A 27643-nucleotide genomic window follows, 5' to 3' on the forward strand; every position below is an offset into this window, starting at 1 on the left:
GATGTCACAATGCCTATGTATGACATCATTGATGACATCAGTCACTGATGTCATCAGTGACATCATCACTGAACTATAGCCTTGTGTGTGACTGATGGTATAATTTATGACATCACTGATGATGTCATCAGTGGGACAGAGCCCAGACAGAGCCCTAGCTCCCATTTATATACTGACTGATGACATCACTGGGATTTATGACATCACTAATGACATCATTAGTGGGACAGACCACTGGGATTTATGACATCACTGATGTCATCAGTGGGACAGAGAAAGAGCCCTAGCTCCCATTTATATACTGTATATATATGCCCACAATTACAAGTACACCGTTTTATGTACAATATATACAACATTTATTTTAATTAATATATATAAAATAGACAATGTACTTAAATTTTGACCATAGAAAAAATACATGTAATAAATACAAAGACCATTTTTTGTTTTGTGGTATTACAAAACATCCAGCACAATTTGACAGATGTGTGACATTAAAATATTACTGAGAATAAATGCTTTGCAACATTGATATTCATATAGCTAAATATATGCCTCATATCTTTAGGAGTATTTGTCAACACAATATAATGTGTTACGCCTGCTTTTAATATAGCTAGCACTATTCGATGGCCTAGTCCTCCATTAAATCCCAGCCTATTGGAGCTTAGTTAATGCGGCTTTACTGAAATATAACAGGTTAAGGTTTTCAAGTGAATTAAGCTCCGCCTCTTTACACCTCCTCTCTCCTGGCCTGCCTTCTTTGCTCACTTTCTTTCTCCATCTCTCATCAACTCCTCCACCGTCTCATATCATTCTTCATTAACTCTTCTACCTTAGACCATTCTTCTCAACCTCTTTCCACTCTTACTATTTTCCTTCAACATCCTGTGAACCCATCCTACCAATTCAGAAGTGACCTTATTCCCCCCCACAAACAACAAACACATCATTATAGAAAAATAATATCCCTCCAAGAAGCCACTATGACAAGCCAGTACAAACATGGCAAAAAACACACACACACACAGAAAATCATCATACAGCAATATGGCCATTGGCTTTTAGCATTTCTACATAGCTAATAATTAACATTTTGAAAAATAATCATAGTCGTCACACACAGTACAATAATTAGACGTGAGAATATCCCCAAACTAGTCATACGCAAGTACTTCTGAAAAACATACATAACATCACAGCACTCGTTAGCTTGTCTTTTCGTAATATCTATCTTTAAATACAAATAAAATATAGAATATAGCTCTGATAAATGTCACTGAACATTTTCGTCTCTCAATGGTACGTACAAACATTACAAAAAAAGAACAGATAACAGGAATGTATGAAGAGAATTTGCATCGACTTAGCGTCATTCCTACCAGATGCAGCTTCAGCAAAATGACCAACATCTGTTGTTGGGAGTCCACCAGATATGAAGGAAGAAATCAAATGACACTATAGCGACTGTAGCAACGTTTAAGCACATACCTATGGATAGTGAAGGGCGCATGGTGGATTAGAGATCAGACAATACTAGACTCCATAGAAATAACAAAGAAAAGAATGTGTGGCCATGAATTCTCAAGGAGGAGCTCTGGTGGTCTTGTTTTCAACCTTTCCCCTCCAAAGTTTGCATTCTTTGAGCTCTTCCTGCATTAAAGGCATTGGATTCATGTGAGAAACACGTCCAGCGGCCGTATAGCATTACAACACTACAACACGGGGACAATCCTCAGGTAGAAAAAGTAGAGAATATGGGCTGGTGATTCCCAAAACACTGGCTGCTAAGAAATTCACCGTTTCAATGCGCCGCTTGCAGAAGTTCACAATTGACTAACAAAAGGTTTTTTTTTATTCTAGTCGGCACGGGCTGGCATAAGAAACAAACTGCTAACTTCAGACTACATGTGCATCAGGACTGCAGACACAGTGGAGCTGGAGGAAGCTCCGCCCTGGCATTTCAGTCGTTGGTAGGGTGCGGGGAGAAGCCTCGTTCCCCCGCAGCACAGCCTAGAGCAGCAGCTTCACAAGCGGCTTTGTGGGGGGACGGTGCTGGAGAACCTCTGGTGCTGGAGAACCTCTGCTCTCTTGTTCTGCCCACTGTCCCAAGTCCATGTCTGAATATGAGGCTTTTGTGCAGGTAGGTGTGTGTCGCCTGGGCCTGAAAGCACTGTGACTCCTCAGGGTTCAGTGAGTGAGTAGGGATGGGCAGGAGTACTCGGGTGCTCGCTCAGAACGTTATTATTGGAGTAACGTTTCTACCATTTGAGTACTGGCACTTTAAAAACGCAGGGGGAAATGAAACAGACACACGATTCTCCATAATGCAGGCCTATGTGTGAACAGCAGACTAGCCCTGCTCTATCATGACCATAGTAATAGATATTCTTACAGGCCTATTAGCCTACGATAGCTTCATGTAGCTAAACTTTGGTTCCGCTCGTTTCCCCTTGGACATGGACCACCCACGTTATTTTGCAAAAAAAGGACGGTATTATTAGTTACGTTAATAAACGAGTACTCGTTCATTAGTTAATGAGAGTACTCGAATATTGAAATTACTTAAAATGCCCATCCCTATCTGTGAGCGCAAAGATGCTTAACACCTCGTTCGCAATTGAACCCGTCGCATTTGTCTCTTGTCAATCTCTTGTCATGGTCTTCTCTACCACCTCGTCAATCTACCACCTCGTCAATCTACCACCGGCAAGAATCAGCCATCATGAACATTTTCAGTATTGAGAAGGTAGTACATTTTGAATTAGATTGATTTTGTGATCCTGTAAACATAACCTTTGGATTTTGAATCAAGCCTCACTGTTAGTTTTATAGTTGGGGCTAAAAACAAATTGTCTTAAGATGAAAAAGCAGTGACTGTCCAACTTAACTCAGGGTACCCTGATGAAGACTGAGTTGAAACGTGTTGGTTTATCCCTGTTAATTAAAGGATTTTAGTGCCTCATAAGCTCATTTTGATTGCCACCTACACCTATGGAGTTCCTTTGTGAGTTAAGCTGGACAGTCACTGCTTTTTTATTTATTCTAATGTTTGACCCATCCTTGAAGAGCACTGGATTTAACTCTCCAAAACTGGCTTTTTACCCAATGCAGTATTCCCATTTTTATCTTCATAATTTGTCTAATGGCCGAAATCCCAAATCTGAATCACCACCAAAATCAGCTAATCGGCTGTTCTGGAATTTCATGGAAATTCACTCAGAATATTTTTGCGATATCCTGCTAACAGACATAAAAAGTGACTAATACAACCTCCTTGGCAGAGGTCAAAAGTCGTCTTCTTCCTACTCCCGTCTAGGTTTACAGTCCGATTTCACTCAGTTTCCAACATTCTCCACTAGGTGACGCTGCATTGCCACTGAAATCATCTCCAATTGGAACTAACAGCTTCCTGCATAATCTGACAGGAGATTGAAGTGTGAACGAGGCGTAATGCAGAGAAGTGTTTAGTAAGTGCCTTTTCATATCTCCCTCCTATTGTCCTGCGTGCGTACGTGTATCAAATATGTATGCATGCGTACGTGTGTGTGTGTGTGTGTGCGTGTGGATGTGTGTTTGCATTGCAGGTCGTGTGTCCCTCCCCAGTCCGGTTTCCGCAGCCCCCTCCTAGGACGCTCCCTGCTCTCTCTGGGGCTGGGGCGGACTCTTGACGATGGTGATGACCGAGGCGGTGTTGAGGCGCGGGGCTGTGGCCAGCAGGTTGCCCCCGCCGGCCTCCAGCCCCCGGGCAAACCTCTGCAGGGCGGCCAGGCGGGCTCCCAGGCCCTCCAGCTCTCTCCTCATGCCGGCGTTCTCCACCCCCAGCCTCTCCACCTCCCTCTGCAGCTCCTTCTTCTGCTGCTCCAGGGCCTCTCGCTGGGACACCCGCTTGACTCGGCAGCTGGCGGCGTAGCCCCGGTTCTTCAGGGTGCGCCGGCGCTGCTTCAGCTTCTGGACCTCCTCACGGGACAGGCCGCGCAGGTGCAGGTTCAGCTCGCGCACCGACAGGGACATGAGCTCGCTGTCGGACAGGATGGGCACGTTCTCGCCGCACTCCCGCTTCACCTGATGGCAAGAATTAATTAATGAATTCATTTCTTTATTTTTGAACAGGGACAATGTACAAGTCTCATGTGATACATGTTTTTAGTGTATTCTATTTCATTGTCTGTTATGTAATGTAAATGTATATTATAGTCTTGGACCCCAGGAAGACTAGTCTACACTATAATACCAGCAAGGTCTATCTGTCTCTCTCTCCGTCTGTCGTTCGCGTATCTCGCGAACCGTTGTTTCAGATCGACTTCAAACTTGAGGAGTGTGCTAAGGGGGACCTGGCGGAGTGCAGAGTACTGTTTTTGTGCACGTACATATGTCAATATTAATACATTTGTGTTCAATTCTGTCCCGCCTGGCTGAAACAAAAAACAAGCGCTCCTTCAAGCCACAGCTGATCTGGGGGTGGCGACCAGAGCACAGCATACTCTCTCTGCTCTAGGAGCTCTGCTTTGTCCACAGACACACAGTCTGTGTCCGTTTCGGCTATTCGCTAATAACGTTAACGCAAAAACACACTGCATAGAAGACGTCAACTCGTCTCACAAAAAAAGTGGAAAATGACTGGAGGTGTAGTTGTTGTGACTAGTAGTTTCGCCAAAGTGGCGGCGCAAGTTGCTATTCAGACTGTAAAAACAGTGGAGCACGGATGCGGTAAGGGAAGTGACAGTGGCAGGAGAGGCGCACTGTACAGGAAGCCAGGAAAAAGGTAATGCTGTCCCAGAGTCTATTTTTCAAATAAAAATAGACTCTGGGTTCCCAGATTGACTTCACAGTAACCGTTACGTTAGCAGTAGCACTACTAGGAAGCTAAGTGAGTTAGTTTTCTTGATTGTCTATAAATGTTAACGTTTCTAGATGCAGAGAACCTGCAGAAGCAAGTACGGTAAGTTACTCCACACATCTGTTCACTGTCACCTGTGGTAACATGAGGGTTGCTGTGAGGAGCTGGCAAAGTTATAACTAGCGTTAATTACTACAGCCATGTATAACACCAGCCACCGTCGCTATTTTGTAATAGATAATAGAAACAATAGATAACGCTAATGCCTGATAGCTTCATATTAGCACTACTGTAACTTAGGCTGTCACTCATTTAGTTTGCAGCAAGTTGACATAGGTGACAGTGATGACACCAGACATGCTCATACGTGCTGCTGGGAACCCGAGAAATTGCTGTGTTGAATTTTGTGCAATTCGACCAATAAGATCACAGCTTTAACGTATCTCTGTCGATCGACTTTGAATTGGGGAACGGGCACTGCACTATTAGGACTGTCTGTATGTCTGTCCTTCGCGGATCTCGAGAACCGTTTGTCGGATCGACTTTAAACTTGGGGAGTGCGCTTAGGGGGACCTGATGGAGTGCACTGTGGGCCCAGGTGCTAAAAGGTGGGTTATCATTCATTTATTGCATCATATTCTCTTGCGGTTTTCTAAGCAAAATGTTGTCGTCGGGTAAAGGGGGTACTTTGATTCAGATTCAGAAATCAGGGAAAGGGTGCACTGCCACTGAGGCCAAAAAGGTTTGAGAAGCACTGAATTAGAATCACAATCATCCCCCAAGAGACAGGAAGAGGGACAGGGAAATGGGAAGGGAGGAAACAGAGTTGGAGGAAGTGATGAAAGGAAAAAAGAAAGAGGTGATATAAGATTGGGGTCAAAGAATAATTGATAGGGAGTTTGTTTCCTAACAACATTACAGAAAGAGCTTCTTGAAATCATCACAGTGGCTCGTCGTTCTCACCTTCAGGGCTTTGCTGCTCCTTTCTGTTGTCATGGTCTCACTTAGTCTTCAGGTTTCCCTCCACGCACGGGTCAACACAGATACACACACTCTGGAAGCACGGGTCAACACAGATACACACACTCTGGAAGGACAGAAAGCACAGGTCAACACAGATACACACACTCTGGAAGCACGGGTCAACACAGATACACACACTCTGGAAGGACAGAAAAGCACAGGTCAACACAGATACACACACTCTGGAAGCACGGGTCAACACAGATACACACTCTGGAAGGACAGAAAGCACAGGTCAACACAGATACACACACTCTGGAAGCACGGGTCAACACAGATACACACACTCTGGAAGGACAGAAAGCACAGGTCAACACAGATACGCACACTCTGGAAGCACGGGTCAACACAGATACACACTCTGGAAGGACAGAAAGCACAGGTCAACACAGATACACACTCTGGAAGGACAGAAAGCACAGGTCAACACAGATACGCACACTCTGGAAGGACAGAAAGCACGGGTCAACACAGATACACACACTCTGGAGGCACGGGTCAACACAGATACACACACTCTGGAAGCACGGGTCAACACAGATACACACACTCTGGAAGCACGGGTCAACACAGATACACACACTCTGGAAGCACGGGTCAACACAGATACACACACTCTGGAAGGACAGGTCAACACAGATACACACTCTGGAAGGACAGAAAGCACGGGTCAACACAGATACACACTCTGGAAGCACAGGTCAACACAGATACACACACTCTGGAAGGACAGGTCAACACAGATACACACACTCTGGAAGCACAGGTCAACACAGATACACACACTCTGGAAGCACGGGTCAACACAGATACACACACTCTGGAAGCACGGGTCAACACAGATACACACACTCTGGAAGGACAGGTCAACACAGATACACACACTCTGGAAGCACAGGTCAACACAGATACACACACTCTGGAAGCACGGGTCAACACAGATACACACACTCTGGAAGCACGGGTCAACACAGATACACACACTCTGGAAGCACGGGTCAACACAGATACACACACTCTGGAAGGACAGGTCAACACAGATACACACACTCTGGAAGCACGGGTCAACACAGATACACACACTCTGGAAGGACAGGTCAACACAGATACACACACTCTGGAAGCACGGGTCAACACAGATACACACACTCTGGAAGGACAGGTCAACACAGATACACACACTCTGGAAGGACAGGTCAACACAGATACACACACTCTGGAAGCACGGGTCAACACAGATACACACACTCTGGAAGCACGGGTCAACACAGATACACACACTCTGGAAGCACGGGTCAACACAGATACACACACTCTGGAAGCACGGGTCAACACAGATACACACACTCTGGAAGCACGGGTCAACACAGATACACACACTCTGGAAGCACGGGTCAACACAGATACACACACTCTGGAAGGACAGGTCAACACAGATACACACACTCTGGAAGGACAGGTCAACACAGATACACACACTCTGGAAGGACAGGTCAACACAGATACACACACTCTGGAAGCACGGGTCAACACAGATACACACACTCTGGAAGCACGGGTCAACACAGATACACACACTCTGGAAGCACGGGTCAACACAGATACACACACTCTGGAAGCACGGGTCAACACAGATACACACACTCTGGAAGCACGGGTCAACACAGATACACACACTCTGGAAGCACGGGTCAACACAGATACACACACTCTGGAAGGACAGGTCAACACAGATACACACACTCTGGAAGCACGGGTCAACACAGATACACACACTCTGGAAGCACAGGTCAACACAGATACACACACTCTGGAAGCACGGGTCAACACAGATACACACACTCTGGAAGCACAGGTCAACACAGATACACACACTCTGGAAGGACAGGTCAACACAGATACACACTCTGGAAGGACAGAAAAGGACCCCAAAAAAGTGTTATCACATCACATGCAATTCAGAGTTCTCAAGTATCGATAGTATTGATACTAAAAATTACATACAATACAATAGTAATTTGCAAATTTCAACAGGAATAGGTATCAGTACAAAAAATGTACATGCTTTCTCTTAATGAAAAATCAAAAATACTACTGATTTTCCCTCCCTATCATTGTTGCTTCAACAAGCTAAAAGGGTTCTGATAGGCTGATGACTAGAGCAGGGCTAATCTGCTGTGTTCCGATAGGCTGATGACTAGAGCAGGACTAATCTGCTGTGTTGCGATAGGCTGATGACTAGAGCAGGGCTAATCTGCTGTGTTCTGATAGGCTGATGACTAGAGCAGGGCTAATCTGCTGTGTAAGTGCAAAGTTTGGAATGAGTTTTATTGGGCCTAGTGTGCGTCTGTCCGTCCATCGGTCTTCCTTTTGATGTCTCTTGATGTGTTGTTGTGGTATTTAGAATCATATGGAGTCTGGATCTTTTATTGTGTCAAACTGAGACATTCTATATGCCTCTGACATTTAGCATCCGCTCACAACATGGCCAGTCCATGTGTGAGCGTGAAGAAAGAAAAGGAGAACCCGCCGCTCCTTCTTGCTTCTCCAAATGAGTTGTCCCATTGAACTGTGTGGTTTTGATATGAAAGGCAGGTTTTGAAAGTTCTCCGCTGACTGGAATAGTGAGGGGGAAGTAAGTGATCATGTGTCCACCCTTTGGTTGCTCAAAGCAGGTGTCCTAACCAGTTCCCTCAACACTTCCTCTTGTCAACACACACACACCAACGGTTCAAAAGTGTCAGTGTGAAGAAGGCTAACCGAGGACAGGAAAACGCTTTCATGCATCTCTCTTGCTGTTCATAATCAACCCTTAGTCAACTACAGCCTTATGAATATGAATGGCGATGAACTTCTCTTAAAAGTTACACTGCTGTGAAACAAAAAGCAACAAAATTATATGCTATAAATCATAGAATATATGCACTTCTCTCTCTCTCATAGTGTATGTGTGTGTATGTATATATAAATAATATAATATATATATATTTATAAATAAAATTAATTTTATTATTATTATTATTATAATATAAACTAGTGCAGTGCCCGTTCTCCCATTCACTACACCGTGGGCGCCCCCCCCCCCCCCCCCCCCCCCCCACACACACACACACTGCACTCCGTCAGGTCCCCCAAGCACACTCCCCAAGTTTGAAGTCAATCCGGCAAATGGTTCTCGAGATACACGAAGGACTGACATACAGAAGTCGATCGGACAGACAGTCCTGGAGATATATGAAAGCTGTGATCTTATTGGTTGAATAGTTTAACACTGCAATTTCTCAGGTTCCCAGTGACGCACCTGCCAAGTTTGAAGTCGATCGGACGAATGAATGGTTCTCGAGATAAACCGCTTTTTGTGTTGCCAGTAGGTGACCCTATGACTATGCATAAGTCCAAATTGCATGAAATGCAGCACAGCACATTCCATCAGGTTCCGAGCAGTGCACTCCCCAAGTTTGTAGTCAATCGGAGAAATGTTTCTCAAGATAAACAGCTTTTTGTGTTGCCAGTAGGTGGTGCCATGTCAAATTGCACAAAATTTGGTACTGCACTACGCCGAGTTCGCCAGCAGCACTCCCCAAGTTTGAAGTCAATCGGATGAACGGTTCTCAAGATAAACCGTTATTTGTGTTGCCAGTAGGTGGCACTGTGCCGAATTGCACAAAAGTCGGCATTGCTCTATGTTTGGTTCCACGCAGCGCACTCCCAAAGTTTGAAGTTGATCGGACTAATAATGGCTTATGAGATAAACCGCTAAAAGGGAGCTTGGGCTCTGTCTGTTTCTCTGTCTGTTCCAGTGATGACATCATTAGTGATGTCATAAATTGTCACACACACGCACAAAGCCGCAGACTAGTGATGTCACAAATTGTGACATCAGTGATACCAGAGGCATTGTGACATCATCAGTGATTCACCCATACACTTTTTTGTAGATACAATTGAGTATGGGCTCTGTCTGTCCCGTCCCACTGATGATGTCATCAGTGATGTCATAAATTGTGACATCAAAATGGCGACTTGTATCATTAATGGTAATCACAGAATCATTATAAAGATGTTTGTTAACGTTTTAACACAACATTTTATGTCTTTATGTAATGTTGTTAACATTAATATGTGTTTGTGTCGTCTATGTTTCGCTCTGATTAGAGCAATAGCCTATGTGAAATTCAGCATTCAGCATGTTCGGTTAGCATTGTTAGCTAGTAGGTACTACAATGCTAACTTAACACGGGTTGCTATAGCAACATATAGCCTGTGTTTGGTTTTCCCCCCCGAGCGGCAAGTGCAGTGTGAACGCAAATATGTCCGAGGCGGAGGTTCCGTGTTGAAACTTAAGGCGGTCCGAGTTGTCATGAATGCGGTATTTGTTTTGGTCTCCTCAGGGGGGCGGTCCTTAACCACTTTGCAAGAGTTGTGCCCCAGACGTAGACATTTATCTATGGCTGGCTACTGCGAGACTAGTCTACTCTCTACCTAATTTAACACTTCTAATCTGTGCTTGGGAACTTTTCTCCCATTCTTTGCAGATACAAGCTCACTCAGATTACATAGGGACTTCCTATTCACACAGTACACTGCTGTTTAGGTCAGCCCAGAGCTGTATAATAGAAGAGTTGCAACATCTCCATTCACTCCAATGGACCAGTTTTTTACCTCACAAAAATTCCCGGAAGTAAGGTTCTGGATTAAGCAGCGCTATCGAGCTGCAGCAAAATGGACCGTTTGTGATGTACTTTGAAAGGGTCAGAGATGTTTAAAGAATCAAATTGTATATTATCAGCTTTATTTTATGCATTCAAATGTAGCGCAAGCCCCCTTCCTGGCTATTCATTGGCTAATAAGTCACGCATTTTGGACCTCCGCTTCCGCCACTGTCTCACTAGGTTGCTCTGTGTCAGCCCACAAATGTTCTGTGGTATTCAAGTCCAGTCTCAGACTGATCTTACATTTCGCCCCAGTAATTCCTTGGTTGATTTGGCTGTGTGCTTTAGATCAGTGGTTTTCAAAGTGGGGGCTGTGGTCCCCTGGGGGGGTCACCAGGGGCCACAAGGGGGGCCTCAGCAAATTAATGGAAAGGCTTAAAAAAATCTTTATGGGGAATGAAATGATTCAGAGATATATATATATATATATATAGAGAGAGAGAGAGAGAGAGAGAGAGAGAGAGAGAGATCGATAGACAGTGTGTGTATATTACAGTATAATAAAGAATATAATTGATTTTTTTATATAATTATATTTTATAATTATAATTGCCTGCCAGTCGTCCCCACATTCATTGTCATTTCCCCCTGACTGACTCTGGAACAATGTTTATAATGGAAAACAGGAAGAAGCAAAAAAGTGGCACAAGAAAGCTCAGCTGGCCAAAAATAGAGTAAACAAGACCAAAAATGAGAAGATAGGAGCAGAGATTTAATAACCAAGTATTCACCTTATGTAGCCCCGCCCACTTGACCCAGATGTGTGATTACTTCCTGTTCAAAACGTCGTCTGTTTGACCTGCTCACTAGTACTGTACTGTCACAGGAAGTGTAAACACAATAGGAAGTAACTGGCTGAACCCTGTATTGGAACATGAGGTGAATAAAGTACATGTATACTGAAACAATGTACATCTTCAAAGGAATAGACAGGGGCACAAAAAACACAACGCGTTTCAACCTCTCTGGTCTTTGTCAGGCTGTAAAATGGAAATGGAAAACAGAAAAAAAAATGATACAAATGTAATTATTAGGTTATTACAGTAATAAAATTAAAGAAAATCTATTCAGAGGTTGTATGGAAGTGATTTGTGACATTTTCACTAGTACTGTTGTTTAAAGACAACTGAGAATAGGGGGGTCACGGCCAAAGCCTAATGCTATTTGGGGGCCCTTGACATGGAAAAGTTTGGGAGCTCCTTTAGGCTTTAGATTGCTGCCAAGTTGAAAAATAAAATTCTGTGATAACTTTGAGCTTCTTTCCCAATATGCCTCTGATCAGAAGCTATCCCCCCCCCCCCCCCCCCCTCTGTCCTGCAACATGCCACCATTATCATGCTTTACAGCAGCTACTGTGTTCTTTGTCTGACAGGCTATGGAGGCTCTGCACCAAACATATCTTTTGGAATTAAGATCTAATTTTGTTCAAAAAAACTCACAAAAAAGCAGACAATAACACATTTTCTCACATTATTTTTTAGAAGACTGACTGTGTCTTCATGATTAGTTAAGATGGGATTGGATATTGGATGCTTTTTTAAATTGAGAAGCAGCTTAAAATGGTTATATGCTTGGACTGGCCGAAAGCTGCACTTGGCCTCCTGGTAGCTTCCCTGGTGAACTAATTCCTAGCCTGGTCATCTGTCCTGGAGTGACCGACTGGTCTAGGCAAGGTCCTGTCGCTGCCATATTTCCTCCACTTCTTGATTATAGTCTTCATTGTGTTCCACGGTGTATTTAAGCTCTTTGAAATATTTATATCGCTCTACTTAAACGCTCTACTTTTAAAAAATGCTTAAAGGCCCGCTCCAGTCAGTTTTTCATAGCTGTACATTGATGTTCTATGAAAACATACATGTGCACGACTGCGCGTGCTGTGCTGTATCAACGCACGTCATCATTTGCATTAAAGAACTTCAATTGATAAAAACCGAAACTAATAACTTGTTCCACCCATTATTGCATTGCAGCAAACAATGACAGCAGCACTGTAGTCTCTGTAGCCCCGCCCCCTTTTTCACAGCCTGTGAAAGCTGCGTTCTTTGTGGCGTCATTACGCCTCGCCTCTTGTTTAAAAGTCACAAGGACGGAATGGCGTGTCATTTTGTTGCGCCTTTCTTTCCGCCACTGGAAGCAGTATCAGGCCCAAATCAACGTCTGTTTAAAGGACGACTCGCAGGAAGAGGGGAATTAATAAGAGACAGGAGGATTGAGGGGAAACCAGCTCCAGTTTGAAGTTCTACTATCAGAAATACGTTAACCAAAGCATATTAAATACAGCAGTGGAACCAAAGAAGAAGGGGAAAAAAGGCTATAGATGGCACGGGTCGGTGTAAAAATTATAAAACCGGTTCGATATATACATATATACATTAAATATATATATATATATTTTTTTACAGTTTCCCTGCATCTCCGCAAAAACATTATTTTAGAAGCCACAATATTGATGTAACATCAACAACTAGCCAACAGATGGTGGGCTTTATGGAAAGAGCGAGACTCAAACTGTTTAACAGTTATCATCACGGCGTTTTGAGTCTGGTGAACACTTGAGCGGAAAACATGCTTGTTACATGCAGGACCCCAGGAAGATTAGAGGTGCAGTCATGTCCTTCTAATGGGGATCCTTTAATAAACTAAACTAAACTAAGCTAGCCTCGACTTGGAGCCTTGCCGACGGCAGCTAGACCTATACTAGAACGGCAGCTTGACGAGGCGTCGCAGGGGAGTCGCCAGTGAAATGAGTAAATTGTGTGATTTCACTAGATTTCAATGACTAGAAGTTAGCCCAAGGAGAGAATGTAGTGCATCTACATTATATTATACTTGCGCTGTTCACGTCAGCTGCGTCGACTCACACGAGCATGTAAAGGCTTTTAGTTAGCAGCAAATGTAGCTAATGGGCTAACCGCTAGCTAATGGCAGAGGGTATTTACTGTAAATAATTCTATATTGTCTATCATACATCACTTGTCAGACCAGTATAATGTCTGACATAATCACCTGTTTTTACCAACAGCTTATTTTTAGGACTGAGCCCAAAATGAGGTTATTTGTCAACAAAATACACTGGGGAACATAACTTTGTGCATCTTTGGAAAGTTATAGTTATACCCACATAATAGCCTACATTGCCGGAAGTTAGTAGCCTTATGTTTTTTACCTCAATTTTGCTGGCTATTATATTGTATCAGGGCAGGCCTCAAGCAGTACAATCTACAGACTTGAAAGCACATACTTTTGATATCTGCTGTAACATAACCTGGGAAAGAGACGTGTTGCTGTCTCCTTTAAGGATGATTTAGCAAAATTCTGAAAACGTTTATTGGCTTCCAACAAACACATCAGCAACAGACAGAACGGGAGGATAATTAAACTGAAGAAAAACAAGTGAACAAACATGAGTCTTAAATGTCTTTAGGCAGGTTGTTCCTAGTTTAGGGCCGCCCCTGATTTCAATCACAAATACTCATATTTCTTTGTAAAAGTTTGACTTCAAAACGATCACATGAGGTTTTACAGCCTTCTTTTATCAATAGCTGTTGTTAACACAGCCAATTCAACCCCACAGCTACTCCTCGCCCATAGCACGTGTGTGTGTGGGGGGTGGGGGTGTGGGGGGATCCTTAAATAGCACCTGCTTTAAAGGCCTGCAGTTTGCTGAACCTAACTGCATTTCCCGAAATGCGTGGGAAGGTGAGGTTGCTGCAACAATGGTTGTCCAACCAGGCTGTAAACCGATGTGACCGTTTCATAAAGTCAGAGTGATTCAGCAATAAACCGTCAGTCTGCCCCGCCAAGTGTCCTAGGTAGGAGACTACAAGCCCTGACCTGGCTTTACCATCTGTTAAATCAGCAAATAAGACAATACATTTACGACTGTATGATATCACGTTGAGGCATTCAGTACTAAACAATACAATTATGACTGTACGATATCACGTTGAGGCATTCACAGTACTAAACGTGGCGAAAAAGAAAGCAACATGCGACCTCAGCAATCATACAACCTGTGTTACAGCCACAACAATGACGAATTAATATAAATACAACCCCATTCCAGACATGAAACGGTATTTTTCCCCGTACAACCCCAATCCACCCATGTCCTTATACGGAGAGGAGCTGACGAGCTTGGAGTAGCATGCTAGGCGCTGCTATAGTAAACAGCCATCACAAGTGCGCACGACATCCATTTTAGCCAGGCTTTAAATAATCCAGTTTAAATTGTTTAAAATCATACAGGCTTGGAATGACGTAAGCAATCAACCCCAGTAGTATGTAGTAAAGGCTATACATGCGTAAATATAGCGAGCGGATTCAAATTATCCACAGCAGCACAGACATTTGTGTTGCTTTGCTGGCCAAAAAACATGCTAGTAGCACCTTAGCATCAACGGCTTCTGACGAGCTAAAGCAGATTAAAGCCAACAGCTGCTGCTCACTTGTCCTTGGTTGGGAAATCGTAGGCTAATATCAGCCTTTAATGTTTCCAATGTCAGTATCAAAGTATGTATTAACGGTAAAAACGGCAATTTACCTGCTGGGTCGAAGCGAGTCTGGTGACAAAATGTCAGTCCGCCTTGCCTTTTCCCGGAATTACTCTGCTCTCTGAGGTTGGATTCTTTCATTCATAAAAAACACAAGCGACAATGACGTAAGGTCCAAAGAATGAGGGCGGATCCTCCCCGCCCCCACGGCGTACTCCGGGAGGATGTAAACAAGGAATCCCTACATCCAAGAAGTTTTCCATGACCAGGCGCTTGCTATTCCCCCCTGTCCTTTCTGCCAAAATACAAGTTCCCTGGAAAATATAAACAGTTTACTGGAAGTCAGAGACGTTAGTGATGTTATTCTTCAGAATCGGACCTAGTGATCTGAAGCCTAAGACTCTAAGAGGGCAATTAAGCAGAAAAAAACTCAGTTTGGCAGGGTGAAAAAGTTTGAAGTTAAAAGGGAAAAAAACATTATTATTATTAGGCTATTATCATTATCATTATCATCATCATCATATTATTATTATTATTGAACTTAGTTTTTTCACACATATGACAAACAATAGGAGATGCACATACAATTACACTTATTATTATTATTATTATTATTATTATTATTATTATTATTATTATTATTATTATTATTATCATCAACATCATCGAGTGCTGAGATTAATCTCAGAATTCTAATAAAGGGTGTGTTCGTAAATCCACTCTGACACTCTACACTGAAATGAGAGCACGAAGGTACGGTAGCCTACATTACAACGGCAGAGTGCTATTTCCGAACGCACCCAAACACGTCATACACTCATACTTTCTCAGAATTCCGACTTTAAAGTAAAAATCCCAGAATTCTGACATTATTCTCAGAAAATGAAAGTATTTTAGATATAGGCACTTGGAGTTGCAGATATGTGGGGAACAAATTATACATTCCTTGACGCTTGACCCATTACTGAATTAAGGGAATAGTATTTTCTTAGTGTTATAGTTTGATGTTACATCAGCAGTGGGAATCCCAAATTGTTTCTGTCAGGGATCCGAGTCCCAGATTAAATACAAACCGTTATAAGTGTAAAATCTTCTCAAATCAAGGTCTGTATGGTTTCTCCACCTAGGTGGATCTGGACTAATGGCCCTGTGCAGGCCTGGTATTAACATGCATCTTGGGTGATCCGATCACAAGTGGCCAGCTCTAAGTACATAGGCTACATTTGTTCACACCTGGCATGCGTCTCCATGAATGCTTCTCAATCAGACATCACTTCCCCGCCCCATATGCAAATAAACACATAAATTCCTCAAAAAAAGTTAGGAAACGTTATTTCTGTCGATTATTTCTCCCCTTTAATAATACCAATTGGTATTGTTTTTTATATCGTTGGAAAGCCTGATTAGTCACCTTTGCAACGAGGTACAACTTGTAAGGATCATGCATTCGTGGAATGAGCAACACAGCTAACCGTGTGGGTAGCGCCCCCAAAAAAGTGCCAAAATCCCCTGCAATATAGGAGGAGGCACACATTGGTGACACTTTCGTGTATAGCCTATAGCCTATCTTCTATTCTATTCTATTTTTATTGTTGTGTGTGTGTGTGTGTGTGTGTGTGTGTGTGTGTGTGTGTGTGTGTGTGTGTGTGTGTGTGTGTGTGTGTGTGTGTGTGTGTGTTTTTTGTGTCTATTCTATGCTTTGTATAATGTCTCTATGTTTATATTGTTCCCTATCTGAGTGTGAGCAAAGGTAGCATGACCGGTAGCATTATCCCCCCTGGGATCAATAAAGTTATTCTGAGTCTGATTCTGATTTTCTGCACCCTATCCAACTGATCCAACTGTGTGCGTATGTGACAGAAAGTATTAAGCTACATACTGTGTTCATTCCACTACAGGAGAGACATTCTATGAAATTAGGTGGAAAGTATATCAGCATAAATGGATATCGGATATCAGCACCCAAAAAAATCCAATATTGTGCATCCCTATCCTATGATGATGGAGAAGCAGGGTTGGACTGGGACTAAAAAACGGCCCTGGACTTTTCTACCCAGACCAGCCCGCGGCACGGATACGGATTTTTTTTTTTTTTTTTCTTCTTTTTTTTCTGCCTGGTCAAGCGGCCCACCACCCCACTGGCCCACCGGGATTTGTCCCGGTGCTCCCGATGGCCAGGCCGACTATGTGGAGAAGGGCTGATGAGAGTGAAGGAAAGGGGATTTTTCACGTTGCACTGTAAATCTCAGCATGCTAAAAAAGTGAAATATAAATTAACTGTGTTTGTGTAATGATCATACAAGGGATTCATGATTTGCTCCAACCGGTACAATGTAATAAAGTCAACTGAAACAAAATGTGACTGTGCGGAATCATAGACAGTCTGCATGTCTGGGAACGCCCATACAGGCTCTAGGAACGCCCACAATAGACGCTGGGTTTAGCTGGGCTCAGCCTTGCTGGGGGCGGGGTCAGGGTGGGGTAAATTCCCCCGTTCTATCGATTCAGCAAAGTTAGAATTTAGCTGATAGCCCAGCCCAGGCAGACACGATCAGGGATTTAACCACCGCAGTAAACGCACATCTGAGCAGACGTCTTGTGTTCTGCTCTAGAACCCCCAAACATGTAGTTTAGAGCCGCAACACCATCTTTTGGTGAGTCAGCCCATGAGATATATTGGCGGTTTTACCCCACTCGCGCGCCAGCCGTTTAACATTTTGTGGGCATTCCCAGACATGCAGACTGTCTCTATGTTTATTTCTGAATCAAGAAAAAGTCATTTTGTAGATGTACGGCACTCATTCCTGTCCTTTACATCTTTATTTGTAAATAATACAGATAACAGAATATTTATTGGTTGTTCCTAGGAGAGCTAGCATGGGAAGTTAATTATTTAGGCTATTGAAGCTGATTATCGGTCAGACCCTTGCTACAGCTGCTGAAGTGGACGTAGGAAACTAGTGGGCGTGCTCTGTAGGGGGGTGAGGTAATGTTACATTCAGTTTTTAAAATGTTAACGTTACGATTAAGTTAAAAAAAACGTTACGACTGACACATTTAAATTTAAACGGTTTAAGTTTATTATTTTAACTCAATTTCTGGGAACGCCCACAAAATGTTAAACGGCTGGCGCGCGAGTGGGGTAAAACCGCCCATATATCTCATTCTCAAATACACTACTGCCGCATGCGCTAGGACGTGTCATCAGTGATGTTATCTGGGGTCGTAAGGTGTTTCGGGTCTGTCAACATCATACACCCTCGCCCAGTAGACCCAGCCGAGGCCAATTAAGACCCCGACTCACGTCCCAGAAGCCGCTCACGGATCAGCCTTACTACTCTGTCTGCAACGTTGCCCGCGGGAGGGGTAAAAGAGAACCCAATCCGCTGCAATAGAGCTAGTGCTACGCCGCAGTATTGGCCCTTCGGTGCATGGAGGATCTAGGCTCTGTGGGTTACTCCTGGCCGTGCTCCTCCTTCGTCTCACCAGACCCTCCCGGGGTAAAGGCAATCCAGAGGCTGAGAGGATACCTCAAGGACGCCTCAAGAGGGCCTGTGCGCTGCACGTCATTTACCTGCGTCGAGCACCTCGCTCTAGCCTGAAGGACTCCAGGCCGCGCTGATCTTTGCGCAGATTTTCAGAAGGCTAATCCGTAGCGTTTGTGGATTTCTCCCTCACGAGAGAGCCAAGATGGGGTGCTAATCTCATGGGCTGACTCACCAAAAGACGGTGCTGTGGCTCTAAACTACATGTTTGGGGGTTCTAGAGCAGAACACAAGACGTCTGCTCAGATGTGCGTTTACTGCGGTGGTTACATCCCCGATTGTGTCTGCTTGGGCTGGGCTATCAGCTAAATTCTAACTTTGCTGAATGGATAGAACGGGGGAATTTACCCCACCCTGACTTGGTGGGGTAATTGGATTGGGTTAGATTGGGGTCTATTGGGGGTCTATTGGTACGGTGGTGCAGTGGTAAGCGCTGTCGCCTCACAGCTCGAAGGTCCTGGGTTCGATTCCCACCTGGGACGCTGTGGGCACTGGAGTTGTGACCCCGCCATATCTTCAGTGCCTACTGCCCAGGTGGGCTATCTCGTCGAAAGGGCCTTTCTGTGTGGAGTTTGCATGTTCTCCCCGTACCCCCCAGGGGGTTCCTCCGTACATAACCCCCCACTAAAAACATGCAGAAGATCGTCATCCGACCAGTGACGACAACATCTGAAGTTGGTTCAATGATGGTCCAATGAAGGTCCCCGGGCGCTGGAAAGAAATAGCGACCACTGCTCCTGGCCTGCCCCCTGGAGGAAAGGACAAACCTGGATGGGTCAAATGCAGAGGACATATTTCACCGGCCACCGTCAGCATGAGTGTGTGTAGTGGCCGCATGCATGTGTTGTAGTCTGTTCGTCTGACAATAAAGATGGGCTGCCGTCTGAATCGTGTTTTTTTGTTTTTTTTCTATTGGGGCCTATTGTCTATTGTAGGCGTTCCTAGAGCCTGTATGGGCGTTCCCAGACATGCGGACCGTCTCTATGGGCGTGCTCTGTACTTAGGGGGCGTGCTCTGTAGGGGCGTTCTCTGGCTCCGGCGCGGTAGCCCCTCTGTTGAAGTTACGTCATCCCTGCGGTACTCCCTTACGACAGGGGGCGCAGTTCATTTTCTCTGAACCACCCAGCCAGTGACGCTGACCCCTGACTGCTCCCATCATCCATTGCACATGCACGTTTCTCAGTGACCTCAAGCTGTCTTGACGTTAATGCAACCCGGTGAAAAACCACACCAAACATACCAACTATTTTTCCGTTTTTCCGCTGATCTAACCGGACAGTCACCAGCGGGCTAGCAGTCACCATGGCCGAAATCGAAGAGCTTTCCCCCGCTGCGGGACCGGTCGCAACCCGGCCCCTTGAAGACGAGATTGAGGATGAGGACGATGAAGATGTAACTAGCTGAGCTAACATTTCTCATTGAATTAGATGTCGCCATTAATGTAACTTTAACTGACAATGAAATGTTCGTGTCATCGTGTGTAGCTTGGGTTCTGCTAGCTAACTTACGTTCAACTTAGCGTTAATTTACCGGATAGTTTATCCTGGCGTTGTTGACCCCTTTGTGAATGCATGTCCGTTGTTGTTATGCCGAATTCCGCATTCCAGCCAGGAATTGCACCCCCCCCCCCCATATTTTGGGGCTGTTTTGACTTTTGACTTAAAAATGCAAATCTCAGCAGGTTGTGCCGCCCGAGATTTGTACCCCCCTCCAAAAACCAGGAGAGGCTCCCAGTACAGGCCTCGGTGTAAATGAAATGCTTGTGTGCTGGGTCCTCAGTATAAAATATAAACGTACATAAACATAATCCACAAACATAAAGAATTTGATTATATGGAAAAACAGAAGTTGAGATGAAAATTTAAAAAGCACAAGAACATAATAAGTAAGTGATGTCTAGTGCACATTAAGTGTCATAGTGTTTGGAAAGGAAGAAACTGACGCATTCTAAACTTGATGAGATGTTTGTCTTGACCACATGCTAAATGCGTTTGGGTAAAAAGTACTGTGCATGTATTTTAACTAAACTAAACTTTACCACTATTCCTTCAGAAGTTGTAGCTGTAGACTGTGTTGCATAGTTGATTGCTCTATTGCTGACAAAAATGTGTTATTGTAAGTCGCTTTGGATAAAAGCGTCTGCCAAATGACGTAATGTAATGTAATGTAATGGAAAGTGTTTGATGGGCCATATACAGTTGTTGCTGCCAGAGTGAAGATGTCCTGAGACAGTGCTCCTGCAGGTCCTAGTCACTCATGTCTGTTTGTGTTCCTCTCCGTTAGCTGGATGAGACGTTGATGGAGAGGCTGTGGGGCCTGACAGAGATGTTTCCCGACACGGTGCGTAGTGCTGCTGAGGTTTCTGCACACTGCTCCGTCTCCCTGGCCAAGAAATTATACAGGTATGTTTCTTCAAGGGGGGGGGGTCGTGTCCCTCTTCTTATAGCGAGAATACATCGCATTGCTGTCATATAGTGTGTGTGTGGGGTGGCAGGGCAGCCTATTAGACCAGAGGTTCCCAACCATTTTTTGCTTGTGACCCCAAATTGATGTCACTAAAATCTAGGGACCCCCAACGCGGAACGCCGCCCTATTATATAGAGAACTGCAGGGATGACATATTTTTGTAGGCTTATCCAGAAATCACCGCCATTTTGGTTCGTCAGTGGAAAAGTCTATTGGGTTTTAGAATGGGAATTTCACTTAAATGCATAAAATATGGTTTGTGGTTAACAAAAGTTTATGGGAACGTGAATTTGGGTTCAGCATGATAATCTTCACAAACTTGAATCACTTTTATGCCTTTTGAAGCGTTTTCTAAAAATCACATTAAGAATAGGGGTGGGACAAAATATCGATACTCACGGTATCGCGATATTTCCACTTGCGATACGTTATCGATACACTGGCACCAAGTATCGATATGTTTATTAAAAAAAAAAAAAAAAAATTTTTTTTTTTTTTTTTTTTTTTTTTTTTTTAATAAACAGGCTAAAATATTATGCTGTGTGTGGTAGTTAAAACATAGTTTCAAGTTGACGTTTATTTATGTTTGTAGTTGAAACAAAAACATAAATACTGTAGGCTACATGAAAGCCTATAGGTAATAATCTATCACTATCTCATGCCTTCTGGTTCTGCCCTTCACTAACAGGATTATGGGCCAAAATATTTGACTGGTACTCTAAGGCCTACAAAATAACCCTACAGCCGGAGGCAGAACTCGCCATCTTTAGCTGCTCAGAGTCCTCTCTGAACTTCCCTACAGCTGTGCAACAATCTCTGACACTGGGGACAACTGTCGCCAAAAGACTCATTCTGAAGGAATGGAAGTCTTCCTCCTCACCTTCTTTTCAGGTGTGGCTGATGGACATGACCTCTGTTGTACAGATGGAGAGACTCAGGTCCCTGAGAACCAACTCGCTTGGAAGGTTCTCAACTATCTGGGACCAGTTTTTGGCCTACTTTGACGAGGTTAAGATAAGAATGACCAGTGACTGAGGTTGGGGGTGACGGAAGGCTCGCCCAGCTGGTATCTTATGGACCCCTTGCGTGGGATCCCTTGTCCATTATCTGCTACAAGCACCTAGGCACTTTGTACGGCTGGTAGCACCACGTTGTAATGTTGAATATTCATGTTGTGTCCCCCCCCCCCGCCCATCTTACGTACTTTATTTTCCTGTGTCTGAGCCTGTTTGTTCTGTTCGTATATTGTTCTAAAAAAATGAAAATAAAATATATAAAAAAAAGAAAGAAAATCTGCCATTTCCGGTCACGTCAATCGAATTCTGACTTTATTCTCCGAATTCTGACCTAAACTCAAGAACTCGAATACATTTTTCACACGTGGCCCTATTCCTCTTCCATAGTTTTAAATTGTGTGTGTGTGTGTGTTTGTGGGGGAGGGATTTCCGGCGACCCCATTGGAATTCCAAGCAACCCCATGGAACCACTGCTATAGACTGTCCTGCAAGTGTTAGGTTAGATCCCCACGGAACCACTGCTATAGACTGTCCTGCAAGTGTTAGGTTAGATCCCCACGCTGCTATAGACTGTCCTGCAAGTGTTAGGTTAGATCCCCATGGAACCACTGCTATAGACTGTCCTGCAAGTGTTAGGTTAGATCCCCACGGAACCACTGCTATAGACTGTCCTGCAAGTGTTAGGTTAGATCCCCATGGAACCACTGCTATAGACTGTCCTGCAAGTGTTAGGTTAGATCCCCACGGAACCACTGCTATAGACTGTCCTGCAAGTGTTAGGTTAGATCCCCACGGAACCACTGCTATAGACTGTCCTGCAAGTGTTAGGTTAGATCCCCACGCTGCTATAGACTGTCCTGCAAGTGTTAGGTTAGATCACCATGGAACCACTGCTATAGACTGTCCTGCAAGTGTTAGGTTAGATCCACTGCTATAGACTGTCCTGCAAGTGTTAGGTTAGATCCACTGCTATAGACTGTCCTGCAAGTGTTAGGTTAGATCCGCTGCTATAGACTGTCCTGCAAGTGTTAGGTTAGATCCACTGCTATAGACTGTCCTGCAAGTGTTAGGTTAGATCCGCTGCTATAGACTGTCCTGCAAGTGTTAGGTTAGATCCCCACGGAACTAAACTCAAGAACTCGAATACATTTTTCACACGTGGCCCTATTCCTCTTCCATAGTTTTAAATTGTGTGTGTGTGTGTGGGGGGGAGGGATTTCAGGCGACCCCATTGGAATTCCAAGCAACCCCATGGAACCACTGCTATAGACTGTCCTGCAAGTGTTAGGTTAGATCCCCACGCTGCTATAGACTGTCCTGCAAGTGTTAGGTTAGATCCCCACGCTGCTATAGACTGTCCTGCAAGTGTTAGGTTAGATCCCCACGCTGCTATAGACTGTCCTGCAAGTGTTAGGTTAGATCCCCACGCTGCTATAGACTGTCCTGCAAGTGTTAGGTTAGATCCACTGCTATAGACTGTCCTGCAAGTGTTAGGTTAGATCCACTGCTATAGACTGTCCTGCAAGTGTTAGGTTAGATCCACTGCTATAGACTGTCCTGCAAGTGTTAGGTTAGATCCGCTGCTATAGACTGTCCTGCAAGTGTTAGGTTAGATCCCAGCAACAGTGTCCTTGAACAAAATTGTGTACCCTTAATGACTCAGTAATTCAGTTTCATTGTGTGTGTGTGTGTGTGTGTGTGTGTGTGTGTGTGTGTGTGTGTGTTTCAGTCTGTCCCGCTCGGCGCTCTGGGTGGGCACTACCTCCTTCATGATCCTGGTGCTTCCTGTGGTGTTTGAGACAGAGAGACTACAGCTGGAGCAGCAGCAGCTACAACAGCAGAGACAGGTACAGTGTGTGTTTTTGTGCACATGCAGATCGATGCTTAGAAAGCCTTGCAGAACCAAATGAAACGATGACAAACTGCAGTCTGGACCGACTGAGTACAAAGAGTGCAGACAAGTTTACACTCCCCACCAGCACCATATCTATAACTTGGCAGGATGACAGGTTACCAAAACTCTGTTCAATAAACAAGCCGCTCGTGAGTCATGTGACTTTTATAACCTCCTCTTCTCCTGGCAGGGGGATCTTCAAACTCCGCTGCTGCCAGAATTGCCAATAATCTGTCTTTCATGTTTACAGTGCGAACAATCAACAACAAACAGACGAAACTAGCTGGCTACCGTCCGTGTGATCGTTGCGTGCTGAACTGTACTGCACATGACTGCGGGGGAAAACAAAACAAACCACAAAAAAACGCTCCGTGCGCTGTGTTTTGTGCGCAATGGAAGCGCTCTCGACATGTTTTCCAAAGCGTTCATAAGCTGTGTGTGTGTGTGTGTGCACGGCATGTTACTTGTTTGTTTGTTTTTTTAAGTTATGATAACTGCTTCAACTGAGGCCCCATTTCCTTCCAGATCCTATTGGGGCCCAACACTGGGATGTCTGGTGGGATGCCAGGCATGATGCCTCCTGCCCCGGGCAAGATGTGACCAACATGATGGCCCGACACGAGCATTCGAGAGCTGCCGCTAACGGTGGAGAGGGCGGCTCGACGTGGGGAGACAGAGAGAGCAAGAAGAAGGGGGAAAAAGTATAAAAAGCAAAAGCTGTGTGCCAATGGCACAACGTTACGCTCATTCCCGCATCAAGGGTTGACCACTCGGATGGGAGGAGGATGTGATGTCACGATTGCCATTTCCTTGGTGTTGCAGTGTGATACCTCTCTCGCTGTCTCTCCTTACTCCAACATCTTGCAGAGACTGATTTCATGGAACACTGTCCTTATCTTTTTGTTTTTAATATATGCTTCTAGCGATCATAAATCATGTGTGTCCCTAAGGAAAACACATTATAAGTCCTCATAAATCATGTGTGTTCCTATGGGGACAGCAGGTATAGGTGGATAATTCTACAAATGCGGTGTAAGGTTACAACTTGTTTGTGTTTGCAGTCTGAAGAATGCAGCCTGACCTCCGACTCTATACGACCCAAGACGACGTTTGTACACACAGCTGAATACGACCTAAAACCACGTTTCAACATTAAGCGACCTCTAGTGGTCGTGTGAATAACAGCCCAGTAAAAATATAACCCAGTGCGGGATTTGAAAATGGGGCCGCTGGCTTGACAGCCGCCTGTCGTAACCACTCGGCTATCCGTTCGTTGCTGTCCTTACCCCTAACGTTTTTTGGAAGAAAAGTCGCTTTTTCAACTTGCTTTTGGGCGGAAGTCACGTAGTACTTTTTCTCTGCCACTGAGGGGCGCTAGTCTAGCAGACGTGGTATATGGTCTTAGAACACGGCTCTCTTGAATACTCGATTCTGATTGGTCAATCAACAAGATTCACCGGTCATTATTTCTCGACAACCGACCGCTGCTCTGCCACACCTGGATTAATCAGTTGATAAGAGCTTTTTGTCAGTAAACACTACTAATTAGGCCAACCAGTTGCAGCTGTGGTGTCTTGTGTGCCAATTTACGAATTAAACCGCTTTGTCGTTGAAAACGCTATTAAAAAATCTATTTGAATAATTATTTTTGTCAGATTATTGAATGATTTAGTTGTAGGCCGTGTTCTAAGTGGGATAATGTATATTGACTGAGGCGGTGATTACTGGGAAATAATGACCTTCAGGTGAATCATTAAGCCCTCCGCTGCGCGTCGGGCTCAATCATCACCTGTCGGTCATTATTTCCCCTGTAATCAACGCCTCAATATACATTATCCCTTACGTATTGCAGTGATATGACGTCATTGGTCGTATGAGTTGGAGGATATGTTGGAAGAATGTTCATGTAGAGTCTAGACATGTTACTTTTATTGGCATTTTGTCCATCACCAGATGTTTGCTGGTTCCACTTGTATGCGGAGAATAATGGAAAGAGAACATCTGATAAAACAATACTACGCACTTTGTTGCACTTCTGCTTTTCTACATGGTGTGTTTCTATCTGTCCATTTGTGATGTTTCACCAAAGCATGGTAGGTCATGCGAAGCCACTTAGTCGCCGTGCACGTCGACTGGTTTTGTCTGCGACCAGTACCTGACACATCCAGGTAACCATGGTGATCCTGCTGAGGGGTTGTACTAGGCAATGAAGCCCAGATAGCTTGTAGTTTTGCAAAGAGAAAGCCACAACATGTTAGAAGTTTACTTCTTGTTTCTAAATGAGAAGTACCAAACCTCTTTTGAGACAGGAAATGCTTCATAAGTCTTTTGACAAGTTTGGCCCTGATGGGTTTTTGTGCTAAAATGTCTCCATAACATATCCAGTTCATTCTTGAGAGAATGTAATTTTCTTTTGTCAACCACTTTACAGTCTCACTTCTGCACACTAAGCAAATCTAAATCTCTATTTTCAACATGACTCAATTAAAACACCAATGAAATGGAAAGCACTTGTCTTTACTTAGATATGACTGAGGTAGAGTGTAATAGCTAATAGGTAGTGTTATGATGTAGCTCCTAGCCCCTACACTTAAGTCACGCAATTATTGCTGTAATATTTTAACAAAAAATCAAACCCATGAGTAGCCTACTGTTGTTACAAAATGCCTTGTAATATAGATAGATTACAGTATATTGTAGAACTATTTTATACCGTCTATTCTCATGCAAGGACACCATTGAGATATTTATTTATGTCGATGAAGGGCACCATCAATTTGACTGGGGCAGTGTGAAATCAGATGCTGCCTTCAGGTTCTCCTTGTAAGCTCCTACTCCTGAGGTTGGCAATAGTCGTAAACTGCCATTCTTTAGATGGCTGTCACTGTATTTCATAAATCACACAGAGCTGTTTTGTACTGCAGTGCATGGCAGAATGAAGACAAAAATGTATATCAGGCACATAACGCATTTTAATTCTTCAATCACAACTCATTGTTTTGGCTCTCCTGTAAAATTGGTCAAATGCCCTCTGGTTCTCACCCCTCCAGATTTAATAACTAAAAGTTTAAGATTGAAATAAGGTGGATAGGAACATAGAATAATACTAATTATAAAATGGCAGACAATATTATGTAATCAAATATATTGCTTTTCGTTGACATACACACACATGATGCTTCTAAATGTCACATTCCCATTTCATTTATGTGGATTCAACACGTAAATGAAATTGACACCAACATCTGAAGGCAAGAACAGTTGACCTCATAGCTGTTTGTGTAGGCTACAAGGCCTACTTGTGTGTAGTCCATTGTGTAGTCGAAGTAAATTATATCCGAGTTCCGACAGCACGTGAAGGCAACACGAGTTCTTGTCGAGGATTCCAATTTCCCGCCAGACGGCGCGCGCGAGCTGCCTCAAGGAGCAAAGATCAAGCGGCATTTCACTGAAATTTAATCTTTCGATTAGTTTGCTATTCTTCGTCCTTTAAACTATTGCCAAAGGACAGTTTAATAGTGTCGGCGACGACCCGGATTATCTTGAGAGGTGTTGAAAGTCAGAATATAACGGTAAAAGTCCGTTAAATTAGCTAGCTGACATTTGTTGAAGGTAAGGTTAAAACCTCTGGTTAGAAAGACTGACTGGCTA

The 27643-nt window shown here is 44.0% G+C and overlaps 2 protein-coding genes across 3 annotated transcripts; one reads left to right on the forward strand and one right to left on the reverse strand.

The window, feature by feature from the left end:
* Positions 1-347: 347 nt before the first annotated feature.
* On the reverse strand, positions 348-15180 carry maff (v-maf avian musculoaponeurotic fibrosarcoma oncogene homolog F). 2 transcript variants are annotated; one of them, XM_083634631.1, is made up of 3 exons: positions 15122-15180; positions 5807-5930; positions 348-4068 (listed from the first exon to the last, which is right to left on the reverse strand). In XM_083634631.1, exons 2-3 carry the CDS (start codon positions 5837-5839, stop codon positions 3631-3633), a joined length of 471 nt encoding a protein of 156 aa, XP_083490757.1. In that variant the 5' UTR covers positions 5840-5930; positions 15122-15180; the 3' UTR covers positions 348-3630. The 2 variants fall into 2 exon arrangements, with proteins under 2 accessions (XP_083490757.1, XP_083490758.1); XM_083634632.1 differs by having other exon boundaries at positions 5807-5897; positions 15122-15178.
* Positions 15181-19815: 4635 nt separating this feature from the next.
* Positions 19816-26405, forward strand: tomm22 (translocase of outer mitochondrial membrane 22 homolog (yeast)). The gene is made up of 4 exons (XM_083634911.1): positions 19816-20008; positions 20900-21018; positions 23828-23945; positions 24518-26405. The coding sequence occupies exons 1-4, from the start codon at positions 19919-19921 to the stop codon at positions 24590-24592; spliced, it is 402 nt and encodes a 133-aa protein (XP_083491037.1). The 5' UTR covers positions 19816-19918; the 3' UTR covers positions 24593-26405.
* The last annotated feature ends 1238 nt before the right edge of the window (positions 26406-27643 follow it).

Source organism: Poromitra crassiceps (genome assembly GCF_964638095.1).
Source record: "Poromitra crassiceps genome assembly, chromosome: 4".
NCBI lineage: Eukaryota > Metazoa > Chordata > Actinopteri > Beryciformes > Melamphaidae > Poromitra > Poromitra crassiceps.